At 40.0% G+C, this 18,693-nt stretch overlaps 2 protein-coding genes across 9 annotated transcripts in view; one reads left to right on the plus strand and one right to left on the minus strand.

Annotated features, from left to right (window-relative positions):
- The first annotated feature begins 4,222 nt into the window (after nt 1-4,222).
- Nucleotides 4,223-16,217, plus strand: LOC127977168 (repulsive guidance molecule A-like). Its single transcript, XM_052581882.1, has 4 exons — nt 4,223-4,789; nt 7,982-8,097; nt 10,701-11,212; nt 12,945-16,217. The coding sequence occupies exons 1-4, from the start codon at nt 4,776-4,778 to the stop codon at nt 13,644-13,646; spliced, it is 1,344 nt and encodes a 447-aa protein (XP_052437842.1). The 5' UTR covers nt 4,223-4,775; the 3' UTR covers nt 13,647-16,217.
- Nucleotides 16,218-16,759: 542 nt separating this feature from the next.
- Nucleotides 16,760-18,693, minus strand: part of LOC127977158 (chromodomain-helicase-DNA-binding protein 2) — a 44,740-nt gene continuing 42,806 nt past the window's right edge. For all 8 annotated transcript variants that reach the window (XM_052581862.1, XM_052581863.1, XM_052581866.1 and 5 more), the window contains one exon: nt 16,760-18,624. In XM_052581862.1, coding sequence (XP_052437822.1) covers nt 18,324-18,624 — 301 coding nt within the window. In that variant the 3' untranslated portion in view covers nt 16,760-18,323. The remainder of the gene's footprint in view (nt 18,625-18,693) is intronic.

The following is an 18,693-nucleotide window of genomic DNA, read 5'->3' on the forward strand; positions in this document are numbered from 1 at the left end:
TTAGTGCATGTGTGTGACATCTTGTAGCTGTCTGGCTCTTGATGTGTTTTCTTCTTCATCTTCTATGTTATGTGGTTTCCTCTGTCTGACTCATATTGCATTCTTTATCCATTACTATTTTCACTTGTGTTTTTCTCACCATTCTTTAATTACACTATGCTGTTATTGCGTGGGTCTTCCTCCACTAAATATGCAACAGTCATTTTCACCTTCTGTCATTCGTATTTGCTAATGCTCTAGTTGGATTCTTTATTGCAGTGCTAAATTTAAAAGATGCATTCTTAGAGCTGCAAAGTTTATCACTCAGATGTCAGCCGAACGTGTATCAACTGAGCGTATAGCTTCAGCAAGCCTGGTCTGTTTGCCCTTGCACCCCCCTCTTTTTTTGTCCTCCGCCAGCTGTGTTTGAGGTGGATGTCCAGCATCCGACTGTTCGAAAGCCATTCTCTTCACACCAGGGTGGAAACCTCTGCCTTGGAAACTAGCAGATTAATGTAAATGTGATATCCCTCAAGCATCTGTCATAGTCGTAGCAGGCAATGTCAAATATAAAATGTTACTTTTTAATAAAATACGTAACTATTTTATTACATCAAGTCAAAGCATTTTAGGTTGTTAAACATTAGGTTGTTTATTTATGATGGCAACAAACCGTCTCATATGCATTTGCTCAGATATGTTCAGATGAACAGATCTTTTTTCTGCTTTTTTGGAAAGTGATGGGTATTTTTCTTTTCTTCTTATGTGTGCACTCCAGCAATTCAAATGGCAGGTTGATTGATTTGATATGCAATAACTGCACTGTAACACCCCAATGTACACCCTAAGCATGCAATGCTTCAAAGACCATTTTTATTATTTCAATGACCATTCATTATAATACAGTTTGTGCCGAACTTGTTGCCACAGGGGCTGTTCACATAAAATCTTTGCATTGCACTGTGCTTTTTCTATGTAAACTTACATAACATACTAGATGGACGTCTTTGACCATTGCGCTTGTGTCTAGTCCATAACAGTTGCATTTTTAGAATGCCTGTCATGTTAAAAGAAGTTCAGCTTTCTAAAACATGCATTCTGAGACCCTGATTTTTTTTTCATTTATTTATTTTTCCTGCCCTGTGTCTCACATTTTTACCTGCAAAAATACATTCCATGTGAACAGCTTGTGTGAATTGTTCAATGGATCTCGCTCACAAGCGTAATGTTGTTCCGAATATCAGAATAGTCAAAGGGACTGCGGGTAATCTGAAAATCAGCTAAATATTGATTTGTTTATATTGAGTTACACAAAATATTGCCAGTTGCATTTTCTATTTTTGCTTAATGAAAAAGTTCCCAAAGATGCATAGTCAGCCTTCAGGTTTCCGAACAAGTGCTGTTTTTCATCCATATGAAAGTGTTAAAAGTGTTAAAAATACCCACCAGGAATGCATTCCGGAACCATCAAATGAAGTGATATTTTCTGTATATGTTTTTATGCAGCTCATTTTTATAACAATAAAGGATGTTTATGACAAATGACAAGCAGGTAGCGTTCAGTCCATCATAACATACAAAGAGTGCATGTCTGCCTGTTTTAGAATCAAAATCCATTTTAGATCACAATCAGAAGTTATTTTGTTATAAGAGTTTGAGCAAAAACATTCATTATAAACATTTTGAAATTTAGCTTGATGCTAATTGTACCTCTAATTATATTTTCTTGTAAGTAGTATGGATAGTTTGTGTTTCTGATGAAGAACTACAAGTTATTTCTCTTAATTAAATGCTGTATATTTAGCAGTGGACAATGTAAAAGCCATTTACGAGACATATAGGCTACACGAGCGAAAATGCATTGCAGGTCGGTGCCACCTTGAGAGCAGACTTGAATTAACAGAATGCGATTAATCGTTTTGTGCTCGGTGTGAAAGCAACGTTCGTCGGTGATTCACCTCACTTTTTCACATTGCACTCAGTGTGAAACAGCTGTAAAGGGCTCTCCTTGCCATTAATGAATGATTGGATGAATAACCCCTTATTTACACTGCACATGTCTGCGGCGCATTACGGCTCCGGCACAGCCACTCTAGTCAATTCTTGTGTTTATACCAGCTGCGCCACGACTCGTAAGCATCCCAGAAGTGGCTCTCCATGCTACTTCAAGTTTCATCCATACGTCTCCTTCGATTAAAAACTATGGAAAGTGTTCTGGCTGCGATATACGTGAACCTATCTATCACAGGCGCAGTGACTTCCCGCGAGGGAGAATTTTTATTTTTTTTTGCCTCATAACACTGGTTAAGGGAAACGTTTTAACACAATACACTGGAAACGTAACAGGGAAACGTTGTTACACAATTTTTTTATCAACATTTATAAAATATTGCAAAAGTTTCGTGCAGATATGTAATGGAAATTCTTATTCTAACCCTCCACCTCCCCAACACCACCTGCATAGAACTGCTACGGGGTCTCCCTCTTTCTTGTTCTGTTAAATTTATGTTATGAGCATTTAGCAGAAGCAAGTCATACTTGCTCTACAGCAGCAGCGTAGCAGATCTAGTCTACCCACACCAAACTAATGTACACTCCATTTACATTAATAAAATATTTTAAAAAACTATCCTAAGAGTTGTCATGGCTGAATTATTAATATTCCCTAATTTCTAAATTTAACAGGACTTGAAAATATTACATGCATTATATATGGGATTGGTATAATGTAGACAGGTCATAGTATTTTATTTCTTAAATCTAGAAATGACATTGGCAGAGTCTAGTCACACCCCTGCTCTGCAGTTACCAGGACATGACTCAAAGCAGCCAGTCTTGTTTCGAACACTTTAGTTACTTTCTGGATCTTTGCCATTTACATTTAGACTGTCTAATTACATTATTTGTACCTTGACTGTTTTTACTAAGAGGTTGCATGTAATTACACCCAACAATAAACCAAGTCTAGTTTATGTAGTTTGTTTGTATGACATGTTTGTAACTATATGTGCGCCTACTTTTAAGAATTTTCCTAAATAAATACACTGTAGCCTGAACTTTTGATTTGCGATCATGTTAATGGATGTTAAAGTTGGGTTTCATCTGATTCAGCAGGTTCTCTAGAAGGTTAGGGAGCCAGGATAGACTCAAACCTGGGTCCCTGTGAGCCAACATCTGCTGGGCATGTGCACTTTTAAAAGTCCAAAGCTGCGTTTGAAATGGCATACTTCCTATATAGTAGGCAAAATAAAAAAAATTAAAATATAAGTACATACATGACAAAATGTGAACAGAGTAGTATGCCTAAATTCACAGTATTCATATAGGAAAAAAAGTTATGAAGTGTGCATCTGATATCCAATGAGGCCATTGGGGAGGATTTGTGAATGGCAGTGAGGTGAAACAACTGACATTGATGGTCACATGACAACATGATGAATACAGTATGTCAAGATTACATTTATGCTACTCATGGGCACCAAATAAGTACTTATTCAGAAGAAATACCTACTCAGAGAGTATGCCGTTTTGGACACAGCCCAAGTGTCTGTGTTATCGCTTTCACTCCTTCTCTGTGTGGAAAGTTATACACGAAAAAATCCTAGAATCGAGTGAGTACTGAATGCTGTGAAAGGGAATACTCTGTTGTAGTCTGTGTGTTGCTTGCAACTCAAAGCCTGATTCTTCTGCAGTTTTCAGACTATTATCGTTTGCTGTAGTTGATCAAATAAGAACTAGTATTTTTTATTTACTTTTTTAATATATCTTTTTTAATCTAAAACACATTGTACTTGCATACAATTTCTTTGTACAGCCTAAGAAATATACTGTGAGAACAGTACTGTGCTGCTACTGTTGTATAATAGCAACATCATACTCACAATATCAGTTATTACATTTGATGACCACATTAAATGAATGCACAAAAATGTAAATGTCTATATGTTTTGTATTAGGCTATTATTAAAGTACATCCATGGTAACAGCACACCATTAGGCTAATTAACACAGTTTATGGATAAGTAGTGGATTGGTTAACTAGGCTACTTCAAGTTGTAGTAGATAGGTATGGTAATTATATCGAGATGTAGAGAGACACACACACACACACACACTAAATTACAGACTAAAAATGTTTAAACAGAATGTGTTTGCTAATCCAGATACATTATAATCTTACCGTTAATCATAAAGCTTGGTTTAACAGACATAAGCCCGTGTTGACTATGACAGTGTGGGGAGTTGGAGACTGCAGCGTTGATCATTGTGCCTCACACTTTCAAACTCGTCATTTCACAACACTGAGGCGAGGAAACGAGCCAGCGCTATCAACACTGCTGCCCCGAGGGCTCTTCCTACTCAACTCCTGAGAGCCACGGAGGAATCCTGGGAATACCACGGCAAAATGAAGAACACTATCGATTCGAAAACATTTCCGAGGTTTTCTTTTTCATCGCGTGTGTCTCGATAAACTGGTTGACGGATCGTACCTTCATTTCAAGATCACGACACCGATGATGAAAATAACATCAGACACCGCAAGCAGATTAGCAGCGTTTAGATAAAAAAAACTATCTTTCCTTTAAAATAATAAACAGCTAATAAACAAGGGAAATCATGCAGGGACGACAGGAGTGCTTAACCTTTAGTTTTACAACGATGTATGGACTTAAATAAGTATTTCGGATTACTGGTAGGCTACAAAGCACGCCTGTTCGCGCTTCAGTCCGGATTCGACAGGCAAGCTTCATCCCGGTTCTGCAAAGAAACTCAACCCAAAAGTGTCGAAGAGCTCCATGCATTCAAAAAGGTGGGTTCTGGTTGATTTCTTGACAGATAACGTTGATTCATTTCAAACAGTATGCAGTGGTTAGCTACTTAAACAGTGAACACTCTCTTAAATGGCACAGGGAACATTATATTGCATAGTCTCTTGTAGTTTTTGACTTAAAAGTCTGCATTACACTGTAGCTAGTACAGTTCTTCGTCTTCAGTGCTGATCTAGATATAAGTATTATGTTTAATATCAGGAATAATTTACATTTTTGCATTAATTAGGACAGAAGAAAGGGAGAACGGGATTTTTAGATGTCATGCACAGCTGCTGTCACTAATGAGTGTTATCTCAAAAAAAAATTTTTTTAGCCTCTGTCGCACTAGAAATCATAGACAGGCTGTTAATTATCAATTAAACTCACAAATGGTTAGATAACATTTGTGTTGGGTTCACAACACCATCATTAAGGATAAGGTATTATAATGTTACGTTTTGGTTTAATGCACCTCCATTTAATTTTCTCTAATCTCAAAAGAAAATGAAGACATCACAGTTGAACTGTAAATAATATGGTTCTTAAAAAAAAAAACCTTATACATGAGGACGCATCTCTGGAGATATCATTCATTCTCAACCACTGTGCAAGCGCCATCTGTTGGACTGCAGCAGCTGACCACTAAAAACAACACCATATAGCCTGCCCTATACCAAATCAACATTCCTTTTTTTTCTTTAGGACCTTTTGGTTACCTCGGCCTGTGAAAATCCCAACAAGACATTTATGATCAGATTGTTTGCTACTTTAATAGTACTTTAATGATACTTTAATAGCTTTTTTATTTTATAGATTGGCAAGTTTTATTCATCCTTCATTGTATATGTTCACAGAAACAAAAAAGAAGTCCTAGTATGATTATGTATTATATAAATAGTTCACATTTTATAGCAGTACATCTTGTTAAGGTAATCTGTCAGGGTGATTTAATAAAGCAAATGCATTGACATAAGCTTGTTAGATCTCTTAACTGGTGTCACATCACATATTGGCTAGATGTTTTAAAAGTCCTAGGCATTGATTATGTATGCTGATGCTTAGGCGGATGCATTTACATTGACAGAGACAGAACACTATGTAACAGGTGATCATACATTATACCATTCCAACTAATTGTGGGTGGTATGGGATTCTCTTCCATTTTTTATTTGAAGGTTTGGACAGCATCTGTCCTTTCTGATTTCTTCCTAAGTTCAGTATACTCGATAAAGCATAAATTCCAAATTCAGTTTTATCAGAATCTGATTCTCTCTTTGGCATTTAAATGAGTAGGCTATGTAACACAGGGGTGTCCATCCAGTCTGCTCCCGATGGGGGGGCTACTGTCCTGCAGAGTTTAGCTCCATCCCCAATTAAAGGGTTAGTTCACCCTAGAGTAAACTATGAATAAAGGCCCCCTGTAGCAAATCCATGCGTTTTTGTAAGATAAATATACAGATTTCAAACGTAATAAACAATTTTATTTTCTCACTTGTGCTGACTGTGAGGAACCGGAAGACTTGCAGGTGTAAGATCGACGATGTATGCGTCACGCTCACGTGCCTCTGGGAAATGTAGGAGCAAAGGAAACAAGTTTCCTTATTTTTGCAAAGGACACCCAATCTCCTCTTGGCTTATTTCGAAATCCTCCAAGGTTTTTTTTTTTTTTTTTTTTTTTACAAATCCTCGTTTTGTAATTCTAATTCGTGATTGGCGTTTTGTTTTGTTCTCTCTCTGCAATCGTCACAAAACATGCAGCGCTGACAAACTATGACATCTGCCTGCACATCTTCCAGTTCCCAACAGTCAGCAGAAGTGTGAAATAAAGTGTTCATTACATTTGAAATCTGTATATTTATCTTACAAAAATGCATGGTTTCAAAACAGGGGGCCTTTATTCACCTCTCAGAGCCATGTGAGCGACATTTTATTACAGATGCGCGCACTTCATTTCACGTCTTCTGAAATGTTGACAACAAACAACCGCTGAAAGGCTTGGAAAAGCAACTCTGATTTGATTATTCTGAAGGAAGAATCTCACATACATCTAGGATGCTTCGAGGGTGAGTAGAATATGGATGCATTTTCATTCTTGGGTGAACTAACCCTTTAAAGACCTGAACCAAAGAAATCAAGGTCTTCAGAATTACTAGAATCTTCTAGGCATGTATATTGGGACGAATTAGAGCTAAACTCTGCAGGACTTTGGCCCTTCAGGACTAGGATTTGATCTGCTATAACCCATCAGCTATACAAGCATGTATATTTAACTACTTGGACAGCCTAATGAAACAAACTTTTCATTATGTATAAAAAAATATTTTTTTTTTATTGAAAGTATGTTTTATTTCAGATTGCAAGTAGTAACAACAGTATAGTAACATTGTATTGTTAATATAGGCCTAAAAGAATTAATTATTATGTATTTGCAAATGTTCAGTTAACCTGTATGACCCTTTTTTCAACCGTACTGTGTTCACTAACACTTATTGTGATTATGATTTATATCAGACAAAGCAATCTGTCTTGGATACATTTAGAATGGACGCTTAATTATTATGTATACTAAATCTGGACATGTGACTGTCTGTAGCCTACTTTCATTTATAGTGAACAACTTTTCAATACATCAATTATTGGGATGACAAATGAGATTAAATGGTCAGGCTAATTGGTGAATTTATCTATAAGACAAGTAAACGCTAATTACCATAGTAATTTTAGAACTTGATTTAAATACATTTTCAGCCTCCTTTTGACTCTGTCCGAACTTAGGATACATACAGCTGCAGAGGAAAGTATTCACTTTAGTAATTTATTAAAAAGTAACAATGTGTTCACTCTCATGAGTTCGCAGCCTACATTGCAAACGCGTGAAGTACTTTTCAAAGCTCAGGCGTAACTTGAAACTAGTGAGGGGTTGGTGGCGAAACAGTGACTTCTTATTGGTGCACTTCGCAGTGTAGGCTGCACCCTCTTGACACTAGCGAACTGGAAGATCGATGGCACGTTTCTAGTGAGGGTTGGGAATGTGTGAACACTGAGAATACCTGACAAAAAGCAGCGATATTTGTCCGACGGAAGGGCGGACGGCATGATTTCGCTGTGTTGCGGTTCTCCAGCAACTTAATCAAACGGAAAGTCGCAGCACTGCTCTAATCCGCCTTTCCTCACATTGCTGGTGTAAACAGGGAGAGGAGAGGAGCGCTGTCCCGTGCTGGATGGATGGTTATGGGGAAAGGAGCAGCACCATCGGCGCTACAAGTCTGCCAGTTCGTTGTTGGGTTTCTCTGTCTGTTTCCAGCAGGTAAGAACAACATTTATCATGGGTAATATAATTCGAGTTTTAGGACTGGAAATAAAGATGTTTATTCGGGATTGGTTTATCGAACCAATGATGCAACATAATCTCTATCAAACAACAAACACCCAAATCAGTTAAATATGTTAAAATAACGCAGACAAACGCATGCTTTGTTACTTAGCAGCAAATTAAACGCAGTTGGGTGTATTTTGTTTAGTCATGACCCAGTTATGTCTAGTAAAAGTTAGACTATTTATCTTCTAATTCATGTTAGTGTGCATTCCTTCATTATGCACGCTTGAATAATGTTGTTTATAACTTTTTAGGCTACACATAATACATTTAAGATAAAGGTGTTACATTTCCATCTAAACTTTTTCGCAAGATAAGAGAAAAAAAAGGATGTTTGCATATCGCGAGTGATGAATTTGATTTGTTTTGATCCATTGGTAAAACCGTGCGATGAGAGCGTGGTCATCCGAAGGTTCGGTTCGGTTGTGCTGCACTACCGCAGTGTTTCCCACAGCTCTGCCGGAGACGTGCTCTCGTGTTTGGGGGAGGGGAAGCGAACCCTCCACATCTAGCCTATTACATGCCTTCGCTGGGCTTGTGAGGGCAACATTTCCAAAAACCATTTCACACACACAGTAAAGCCTTTTAAAACGCGTGAAGACCGTCTTCAAAAGTAAAAAAAAAACTTCAAAGTTCTTAAATGGAACGTTAATCTTATTTAAAATCTTTGTTGACAAAGTAGTATTTATTGTAAAAAGAAGTGTCTAATGTGTCTAATAAAAGTAAAAGTGCAATCTCATTTTCTGCCAAGGCTCCGGTCAGCTGTAAGTAGTGTGCAGTTTGATTTTATACCCTGTGTCGCATCTTCAAAGTAATTTAACACCAGAGAAAAGGCAATCATGCAAGCACTAGTTGTTGACATCTTAAATGAGCCTATTGTCTCTTATCAGATGGATGATAAATGCCCTTTGTAGCTGGTAGGTGGATAGACAACAAAGATTGTTGCGTGATCATTTGGAAGCAAAGTTGTGTGGAGTTTTGGCATGTCCTTGCATTTTATCAAACGAAAAGAGTGAAAAACCACATGACTGAAAAGCCTTCAGATTTTAATTCAGATCTTGTAATCCGAGAAAGGGGAATGTGCTTGAAATTGCTTTTGCCTTTGATTACGGCCTTTTGCTCTGGACAGGTGGCTATCTCATATCCAGTTTGACCTGTGGAATGGTGAGACCTACTCTGTGTTCCGCCCATTGGTCCTGGAGCCAGTCTCTCTACAGAGATCCTGTTTCTTTAAGGCAGTCCTTAGCCCCCTTCCCTCCTGCCCTGCATGGCTGATGAAACTCTACCTAATCCCTTTACACAGGGCTAATTTATGACTCCGCTGGTTTCTTCTCAATGACAAATTGCATTGTCTTCATTCAGAGTCCTAAGACTACACCCTCCCACAGACACACACATACGCACACACACACACACAAACAGCTACCCCCTTCTGTTAAAGCCCTAAGTGATTTTTTTCAGATGTGCATTTGCCCTCGGTCACTGACACCCACGGTGCTTTACTCAAAAGCACCCCCGCGATCTGCTTAGCAATGCAAAGAGACAGCACAAGGTGTGAATGAGTGTGAATTTGATTTGAGATGATTAGCACTTCTAAATAATAGACTTTTGCTGGTGTGATTGTCAGTTCGAGGGCTTCCTTCCCATTTGTCTTTAATTGCTATTAATATATGTTGCACCTTAAACAGTGTGAAATGCTAGATATCCAACTGGGATCTTGGAATCAGTCATTTTTCGATAAAGCATACAGCCCGTTGACTAATATAAAGTGATGTCATTCAGGTTGAGGTAATGAAGTTAGATAAGCCTGTCGAGAGTTCATTACTTTATAACGATGCCTATTTAGATGCTTATTGCTTTACGTTTTGTATTACAATAGAACTTAAGTGTTGAACTTTTCTCCCCTGTGACACAGACGTAATCAGAATATCCCATTAACATTTAGAATTTCACATAAACTCAACAAACGTTGATTGGCCTGCTTGAATGTTTTTTTGTTGAATTTATTTTCGAAAAGGCAACAAGATGACAAAAGCCTTGCTTTATAAAGCATTTAGAGCACTTAGACTTGATGGAAGTTGGCAAAACACAGAAACTTGGAACTTGGTTGGAATGTTGTTGTTTTTTGTTTTTTTTTGTTGTGTTTTTATTACTGATGGAATTAAAGCCTCACTTTGTCCAGATGATGAGAGAATTCATGTGTTGATTTGAGAGAATTGAGCAACTGGCATTCATGAACATAACTGACATAATCAGAATAAAAAATGAAACGTGCATTAAAAGTGCAAAGAGGGTGTAAAATTAACTGTAAGAAATTAAAATGGGCTATTCTTGAATAAAAATGTAAAGGATGTTGATATTTTACGACACCTTTTCTCAAAAGCCTTTGTTTTTATTTTAACTGTTACTTTTCAATTTAAAAGCTTAATCAGTTTTGTCAGCTACTCTGGTTGATGCTTATTTCATTTCAGCTTTCTGTAAACTTGGTTTGACCATGACAGTGTGTTTATGCTATCTCTCTTTTGACTTCACAGCAACTCTGCAGTGTAAGATCCTGAAGTGTAACTCTGAGTTCTGGGCCTCCACCTCTAGCTCTGGCCCAGAAGAGGAGTTCTGCACTGCGCTGCGAGCGTATAACAACTGTGTCCGTCGCACTGCCCGTACATGCCGGGGTGACCTGGCCTACCATTCAGCCCAACATGGTATAGAGGATCTTATGAGCCAACACAACTGCTCCAAAGAAGGTCCCACTACCCAGCCTCGTGCCCGCACACCCCCACCCCCAGTCCAGGCACCACCGGACGTCAACATTCCCTCCGACAGGCCAGAAGTGTGCCATTACGAGCGGAGTCTACCACGTAATGCCGCGCCACCAAATTACACTCACTGCGGCTTTTTTGGGGACCCACATCTCCGAACATTCACCGATGACTTTCAGACCTGTAAAGTTGAGGGAGCCTGGCCACTGATTCACAATAAGTACCTGTCTGTGCAGGTCACGAACACTCCTGTTGTGCCTGGATCGTCTGCTACGGCTACTAGCAAGGTAACGATATTTAGTACCTCACATAAAAAACAAGTAAAAGTAATTTCAGCATCCGTCTCGGTTTCATTACACCAACCTTTTAAGGAACGGTTTCAGCATGGAAGTAGTTAATGGTAAAAGTGTGGTTTTACCAGTGGGAAGAGAAAGCAGACTTTGTAATTGCAGAATGTAGTTAGCATTTGGATCTGCTCCAAGTAAGATGAAGACGAGATAAGACAATTAGTGAAAGTCTGATTATGTTTTTTTTTTTTTTTTTAAAGAAATGCCGACAAAAAAGAGAAGTAATAAATTAGAATGTTAGCAGACTCCCGTGCCTTCATTTTTTTTCAGACAGTCAGAACTAATGCTGCTATATCTGTGGCAGCCCTTGCCATTGTTTGTGTGAGTTAGGAGTCTTGTTGTTTTAACTAAGTGCTCGGTCCATACAGGAAACTGCTGATATTTTCTCTGCATTAGTTGGCCCTCATACCTCATAAATTATCATTGTTTTGCTTTACGGCCCATTGGTCAAACTGGGGAGCTGCCTTAGAATTGGCCAGCTGTGGAGCCTAAGGTGAAAACACAGGACTTCAAGTTTATTTGTCCGATTGCCGAATGCTAATTTCACTAAGTCTGATGTGCTTTTGGCTGCTGGAGTTGTGTGACCAGGGTTGAATGTGTTTCAGAGTTTTTCCTTGTGGCAGTAAAAACACAAGAACTTTGTACTCAGTCACATTAGGAAACAGAGCAATTTTCCGCCATCGAAAAAACCTCTAATGATTCCCCATTAAGTAGATGGGCCCACAGTTCTTTCTTGTTGGAGGGAAAGGGATCGTGATATTTTTGTTAAACTGAGGCCTCTCAGAGGCCATTCAGCTTGGACAAATGCGCAAACAGGTCTGCAGGCAGATGGCACCTGTGCAAACAAGACATCTCTTTTTTATTGATAGGCCCTTTGCTTTAAACGAGCTCTCGCTGTCCTGCGAAAATCTAGGGTGGTGCTAACAGGAGGTAGATCACTGCCCCATTAGTGATTATAGGGTGGTTTGGTTTAACTGAGTCTCCAGACATAGACACGTATGTACACACTCATATGCATCATTTGCGAGATCAGAGCAGCCTGGACATCTCGAGGTCACACATGTGTCAGCAGTCCACTGGCCTTCTAATGGCAGCTTGCTGGAGGAGTCAGAGGTAGGAGCAGCCTTCTCTAATGAGCCCCTGTGCAGGCTGTGCTCTCTAGCTGGCACGAGTCCACTCCCTGGAGCTGAATCCGGGGTTCACAGGCAGGCTCTGAGCAGCATGAATGGATTGTCTTTGTGTCTGCATACTGAGGCCTGCTGTAACATAGACTGGACCTGTGTTTCTCCCGAGTGCGTTTACATTGGCCCCCTGTATCTTGAGCTGCTGCTGCTGCTGAAATGTGACATTACGAAAGCTTCTGGGCTTGGAGGGTCTGCACTACACAGTCCTCTGATTTTATAAAGACAAGGCTCGGTTATGCAGAATTGAGTACTTAGTCACCATCTTTTGCCATATGCAGTGGTGCATAAAACACTTTATGTCTGTGGTTGCGGTTTCTTGGCTGGTTTTGACTGAACAAAAATAGCATTTTCAACATCAAAACTTTGTGCACTTGAAATGTTAATTTCTAGCCATCTCCCCTGTAGAATTGTTTTGTTTTTAAGTATTGATGTCCAAGACCATCATTGATCTTGAATACTGTTCTCACTTGTTCTCACTTTTACCACAGCTAACGATCATCTTCAAGAACTTTCAAGAATGTGTAGACCAGAAGATGTACCATGCGGAGACCGACGAGCTTCCTGCTGCATTCGCTGATGGTTCAAAGAACGGAGGCGACCGCCATGGGGCCAACACCTTGCGCATAGTAGAGAAGGTGCCTGGACAACACGTGGAGATCCAGGCACGCTACATCGGCACCACCATTGTAGTCCGGCAGGTTGGCCGCTACCTCACCTTTGCGGTGCGGATGCCAGAGGAGGTGGTGAATTCGGTGGAGGACCAGGACAACCAGGATCTTTACCTCTGCCTGCACGGTTGCCCTGCAAACCAGCGAATAGACTTCAGGAGCTTCAGAGCGCGGGCGGCGGAGAGCCAAGTCTTAAGCAGGGGGCGGCCAGGCGCTCCTATTAATGGCTTCACATACCAGTCAGCCATGGCCAAGTGCAAAGAACGTCTACCAGTTGAGGATCTGTACTTCCAATCCTGTGTTTTTGACCTGCTATCTTCTGGGGACATCAACTTCACTCTGGCGGCCTACTACGCCTTTGAGGATGTTAAAATGCTCCACTCCAACAAAGACAAGTATCACCTCTTTGAAAAGGATACAGTATTCAACTCTGCCTCAGAGAAATGGGCTTTTAGTGTCCTAATCCTCATCAGCCTTGTTGTCATACAGTTGTGGACTGGCTCGTTTTCCTTTCGCCTGTAGTCCCCATTGGACATCCTTGTTAGATGGTTGTAAGATGCTGTATGCATGTGAAATGCTGCTCTCACTGTGTTGTGTTACATCTACCAGAAGCTGGGCTTCTCAGCTAGAGCCTGAGCTTCTGCTGAGGGCTTTCACTCTCGTGTGTCTTGTGTCACACCATGGACTCATCTCTCATCATCATCACGTACGTTCATTCATCAGGCCAGAGCAGAAGCGTTCCTGGAGATCCACCCATCTCTGGGGTCATCCTGCTGATCTCACAACTGCTTCATGACAGAGAACGCAGCGCTGAGAGGTCCCGAGACCTGAGTCAGATTAAACCACCCTTGTTCCCACCAGGGTGACGTGCCACTGACAGGAGTGAGAGGGGGGTGATCCTTTGCAGAAAGAAGAGCTTGGAGATGTTCTTCAGTTCACTCGATGCCAAGTGAGAGGTGAAGTATGTCTCCCGGAGTCGGGCTAGAGGACATGACAGGAGATTTTATTAATGTTTCAAAACGCTGGAGGGACGGCAGGAGTTTTCTCTTTGAAGAAGCTCCAGCTTCAGGAAAATGTTAGCTTTCTAGAGAAAACCCCTTGGCCAAGGCCATAACAGACTAGTAAGTCATGTTGTCTACAGAGATTAACAGGCCATAACATCTGGCCTTTTGTATAGTTTGTCTATATGTGTGTGTGCAAAAGAAAGATGTTATTTTGTGTGTGTGTGAAGTGTTTCATAGTATCTGTATATTGCACCCAGGGTCCTAATATAGCTCTGGTGTGGTGGTTCATGGGTCAGTAATAAGTTTTACTGCCTGCCAAGAGCTCTTTGCTACATTTCATATAAAAAAGGGTGTCAGCCATGTCAAACAGACTTTAAACTACACCCATACTGCTTAGGTGTTATAATTTCGGAAAATATTCATCGAATTCCCTCCATTGTCAAATAGGGTGTTCAAAATCAGCCTGAACTACTACAGAGAACAAGTAAAAGAAGTAAAAGATATCCACGTCATACAATGGTATAGCCCAAGAAAGAGTTGTCTCTGAACACACTTGCTTCAAATATACACGTTCGTGGAAAAATATTCATGTCAGTTTGCAGTAGGTAGCATTACCATCAATGTATATATCCAGGAGAGAGCCAGGTTCCTCCATACAATGTTTGCAGTTTGAGATGGGACCCACAAGGTAGATCCATCCGTCATCCTTACTGCTTCTTAAAGAGCACCGCCTTGCTCTCCATTTCAAAAGGGTGTCGACGTGGCTGTGCTGTAGGCCCCGTTTAACTCACGACTCTGTAGATCTGTGAATTTATGGCGAGGCGTTTTGCCAAAGAACAAGCCATGGTGCCAACAATTTCCCCAACAGCTGAATTTTCCCTCTCTCTCTCGCTTTCTCATGGGACCTTTTGTGGTTTACTTAAGTATTTGGGCTCGAACCAGATGTCCCGATTGTGTATAATATTGGAAGGTGCTGCTAACTACAGTGTGGTGGATGGACCAGTGCAGGAGCTTATGAGAACATCTGCCACGCATTTCTTATAACATTTGAAATGGGGGCTTTTGCTCTTCAGCCATTAGCAGGCTCAGGATTACTGGCACGCAGTATTGTAAATAACAGTAGTAATATTGGCGAGCTGAAGTCACACGATACATAGCACCACTATTTTGAAGAGTGAAACTGCACCCTTGGTAGCCTAATAGTTTTATAGGCCATGTCTAGAGACTGTTGGAAAGGTCTTTATGGAAGATGAAGCCCATGTAACTTCATCATCATCATCATCATGTCCCATTTCTTCGAAGAACATCATTCACAGCTGTCACTTATCAGTGTTTGTTTTCTCTTAGTAAAAAGTTTGGACTATGAAAATATGGTTTAGATATGAATTATGCACAAAGAATCCTCTGAGAGACTTCACAGTAATTTATTCTTACACTGTCAAGTTTTGCGAGCCTTACTACTGCTTAGAAAGTTGTGTTGTAGGTGCAGTTCATGGCTTTAAAGAGACTTTTGAAAGCATGCAAAATGATTGTAATGATTTTTGTGTTTAAGTGTGCTTGTGTTGTCAGTGCTTTTCGGATTTATATGTGTAATGTGACATGTATATAAGTTTGTGTGATTTAGTAAATAATATTTTGTGCTGATTTTTTGGTACATCATAGGGTGTGGTCAAATTTACCTTTAAATGTAAAGGGATATGTACACAAGCACCAGAAAACAATACGATAAGGGACTTACAATCTAGTTTGCAACCATAGTAAAACACATCTTGTCCTTTAAGTAAATACAAAGTAGGAAACGTGTGACTTGCGGTGTTCATGTGTTGTTTATTACAAAAGCACTTTATGTTTTTATTCTCTTTAACCTAGCTCTTACTTGGTTTTAACTTGATGGTGAAAGAGGTTATCAAACTTGTAATGCTATAAAAGATAAAAGTGTATGATAACATTTTCAAATGTATTAACGTTGAATGGGAGATACCAGACAGCTTAGTCTGTTTTTGTATGTAGGACTAAAGCGGTGCCACACACCACCTGTAAATACTGTAAATTATTTATTAAAGAAAAAATAAAGTGTCATGTTGATATATTTTTGATGTTTGGGTTTTTGTATTCAGCTGTTTTCCATTTGGTTTGACTTCACCACAGACGTAATGCGAGTACGCTGAGCTAAGACTGCCACCTAATGGTAGAATAAGTAATCACAATATTCTGAACCATCTGTAGACCACAGCCATGATCCTGTCTTTACATTTCCATGTACGAGCCCTATTATAACCCTTGCTCTATGATCCACTAATATCCTAGTCAAATGTGCTTTCCCCACTTATTATAAAAATCAACAATTATAAACAAAATGAGGAATGAAATTTTTTTAACGTTTCTTAACCAATTCGTCATTATGATTCAAAAAAATATGTTTTATGTAGGTTATATCTGACAAAGCCTGGGGTTTGCAGAACTTTGGACAAAATTTTATAATTTAGAGGATTCTTCTTAAATATCACATTAACTGAAAGGAAATGAATTAAATAAATCCAAGCTGGTCAACTTGCAGTTGAAATAGTTTGCATAAAACTAGTTCTAAAAGCGGCAATTAGTTTTAATTATCACTGAAGAAAACAACAGATAGTCCATGATGTAGGAAAGTTTAATACATATAGGTCTATAAACATATGTACAGTACAGTTAATCTAAACAGTGGCTTTTCACAAATATAAATTACTTTAAATTGGCTTGTTTCGAACCTCAACACGTCTGCCGAGTGTGAGCAGGAGCTCGGGTGGGAAAGAAGTAACACATCTTCAGTATTCCGTCGCAGACGTGTCCACAGCTCACCTGCTCTCTGAGTCCAGACACCAGGATCTTTCGGGGATTGAGTGCACCACATTGTCCCCCCCAACTCAACAGAGCTGGCTTTTACATGCACCCAAGGTAAAATTCCATCCTGGCGAATGTTTTGAAATTGTACACAACCGCATAATACTGCGTCATTTTCGACCGATCAACATACTTATACCAATCCGGTGTTTGAATCTACACAAGAATAAGGCACAGATGGAAAAAACACATCAAATTAACAATCAATGAACAGTGTCTACCAGCATGCCAGTCTGTCAATGCTTTGGCACAAAATCTGGTTCACCAAAAAATAGCTTGTGACACCTGCCCGCTCCTGAAACACGCATCTGTCCAGTCATACAGGACTCACATTTCCACTTAAAGGTCAACATTATCAGCGTTTCAGCACACTTACACTGAGAAAACAACATGAAAATCAGATTCGGATAACGTCTACCCATAACTACATACTCAAAATCGAGCAAGTACTGTCCTTTTAGTGCAATAAAAAGATGCAACAGTACAAGCACTGACCATAAAGTGGACTTAAGTGGTGCCAAGTGTTACAGATATAAGAAAATAAAAACGAAGATAGCTTAAGTGTTATGATTATCTAGTGTTCGGACAAGGTCTACATGGACCCTGAATACTGTTTAGCCTTTTTTTTTTTCCTTCTTTGTTTTTTAAACAAGGCTACTGTCCTCCAACATGGCAATATTAACAAATGGCGGGTCTGCAATAGCGAAGACTCATTAAGCCAAAAAAAAAACAACAACAAAAAATTCCAGTATTTGTTGCGGTCGTTGCTCATCACACAAGACAGACACAAATGTACATGTAATTACTTGATTTTCTTTCCTCAAAATGACATACGATCACAGGGGTCTGGGCATTTCGGAAAGCAAAAGTGACAGTTTCAAATAGCTCAACAAAAATATGAATCAACATCTGAAGGTGCAATTAAAACAATTCCTTTTTCTCCTCCCACAAAGGCTACTTTCATGAAATAATCCTTTTTTGCACAAAACCAAAATAACACGAAACAAAAAGACATAGTATAGTCCCTTTCTGCTAATGACTCTCGACAAAAACCAAATACATGAGGCACTTTCTAACTCAGGCGCACTTGAACACTTTCTCAAGTTCAATCGTAGTCCATAGGACTAACCACGCTTTGTTCTGTCTCCTCAGTCCAAAATGGCAGACTTAACCTGGCTGTGAATCCTAGAAGAGAGCGGAGGACACAGTGGCAATAAAGAGGAGTTTGCTGGAGGCTCCATTTATTGCCTAGGTTGCTTTTCAGTCACGTCCTTTTGGCAGTACAGAGCGTCTCTGCACTCAGCAAGTATTCACCTCACGTCTTCCTGTTGTTCCAATTAAAGTCCGTCACAGGTTTCTGCTCCACAGTTCTTTCCATAGCAGGTGAGATGGGCTCAAGGGGGGATTTCTGAGACTGAGGGGAACGGGGGTCAATCAGGGGCGGGGGTTTGTCAGGGTGGAAGGGGCGGTAGTGATCGGGCCCCATGGGGCCATGGTTTCCAGGGGGTCCCCTGTGGTCCGGCATCCTTCTGAAGTCCTGTGGATGCCCTCCTCCTCCTGGGTGATAGTTCGGGGAGCGGTATTCATCGGAACGCCTTCTCTTGGGGTCTGGATGTCTGTAAACAAGAAGCTAAATATTAGTCCTACAGCTCTACACACAACAACACAGTTTTGGGTATGAGGAT

Source organism: Carassius gibelio, chromosome B18, assembly GCF_023724105.1.
Source record: "Carassius gibelio isolate Cgi1373 ecotype wild population from Czech Republic chromosome B18, carGib1.2-hapl.c, whole genome shotgun sequence".
Lineage (NCBI taxonomy): Eukaryota > Metazoa > Chordata > Actinopteri > Cypriniformes > Cyprinidae > Carassius > Carassius gibelio.

Coding starts and splice junctions, on each gene's coding strand:
- LOC127977168 (XM_052581882.1), top strand. Junction 8,098..10,700: donor TCTCTGTCTGTTTCCAGCAG/GTAAGAACAACA, acceptor TTGACTTCACAG/CAACTCTGCAGTGTAAGATC. Junction 11,213..12,944: donor CTGCTACGGCTACTAGCAAG/GTAACGATATTT, acceptor CTTTTACCACAG/CTAACGATCATCTTCAAGAA.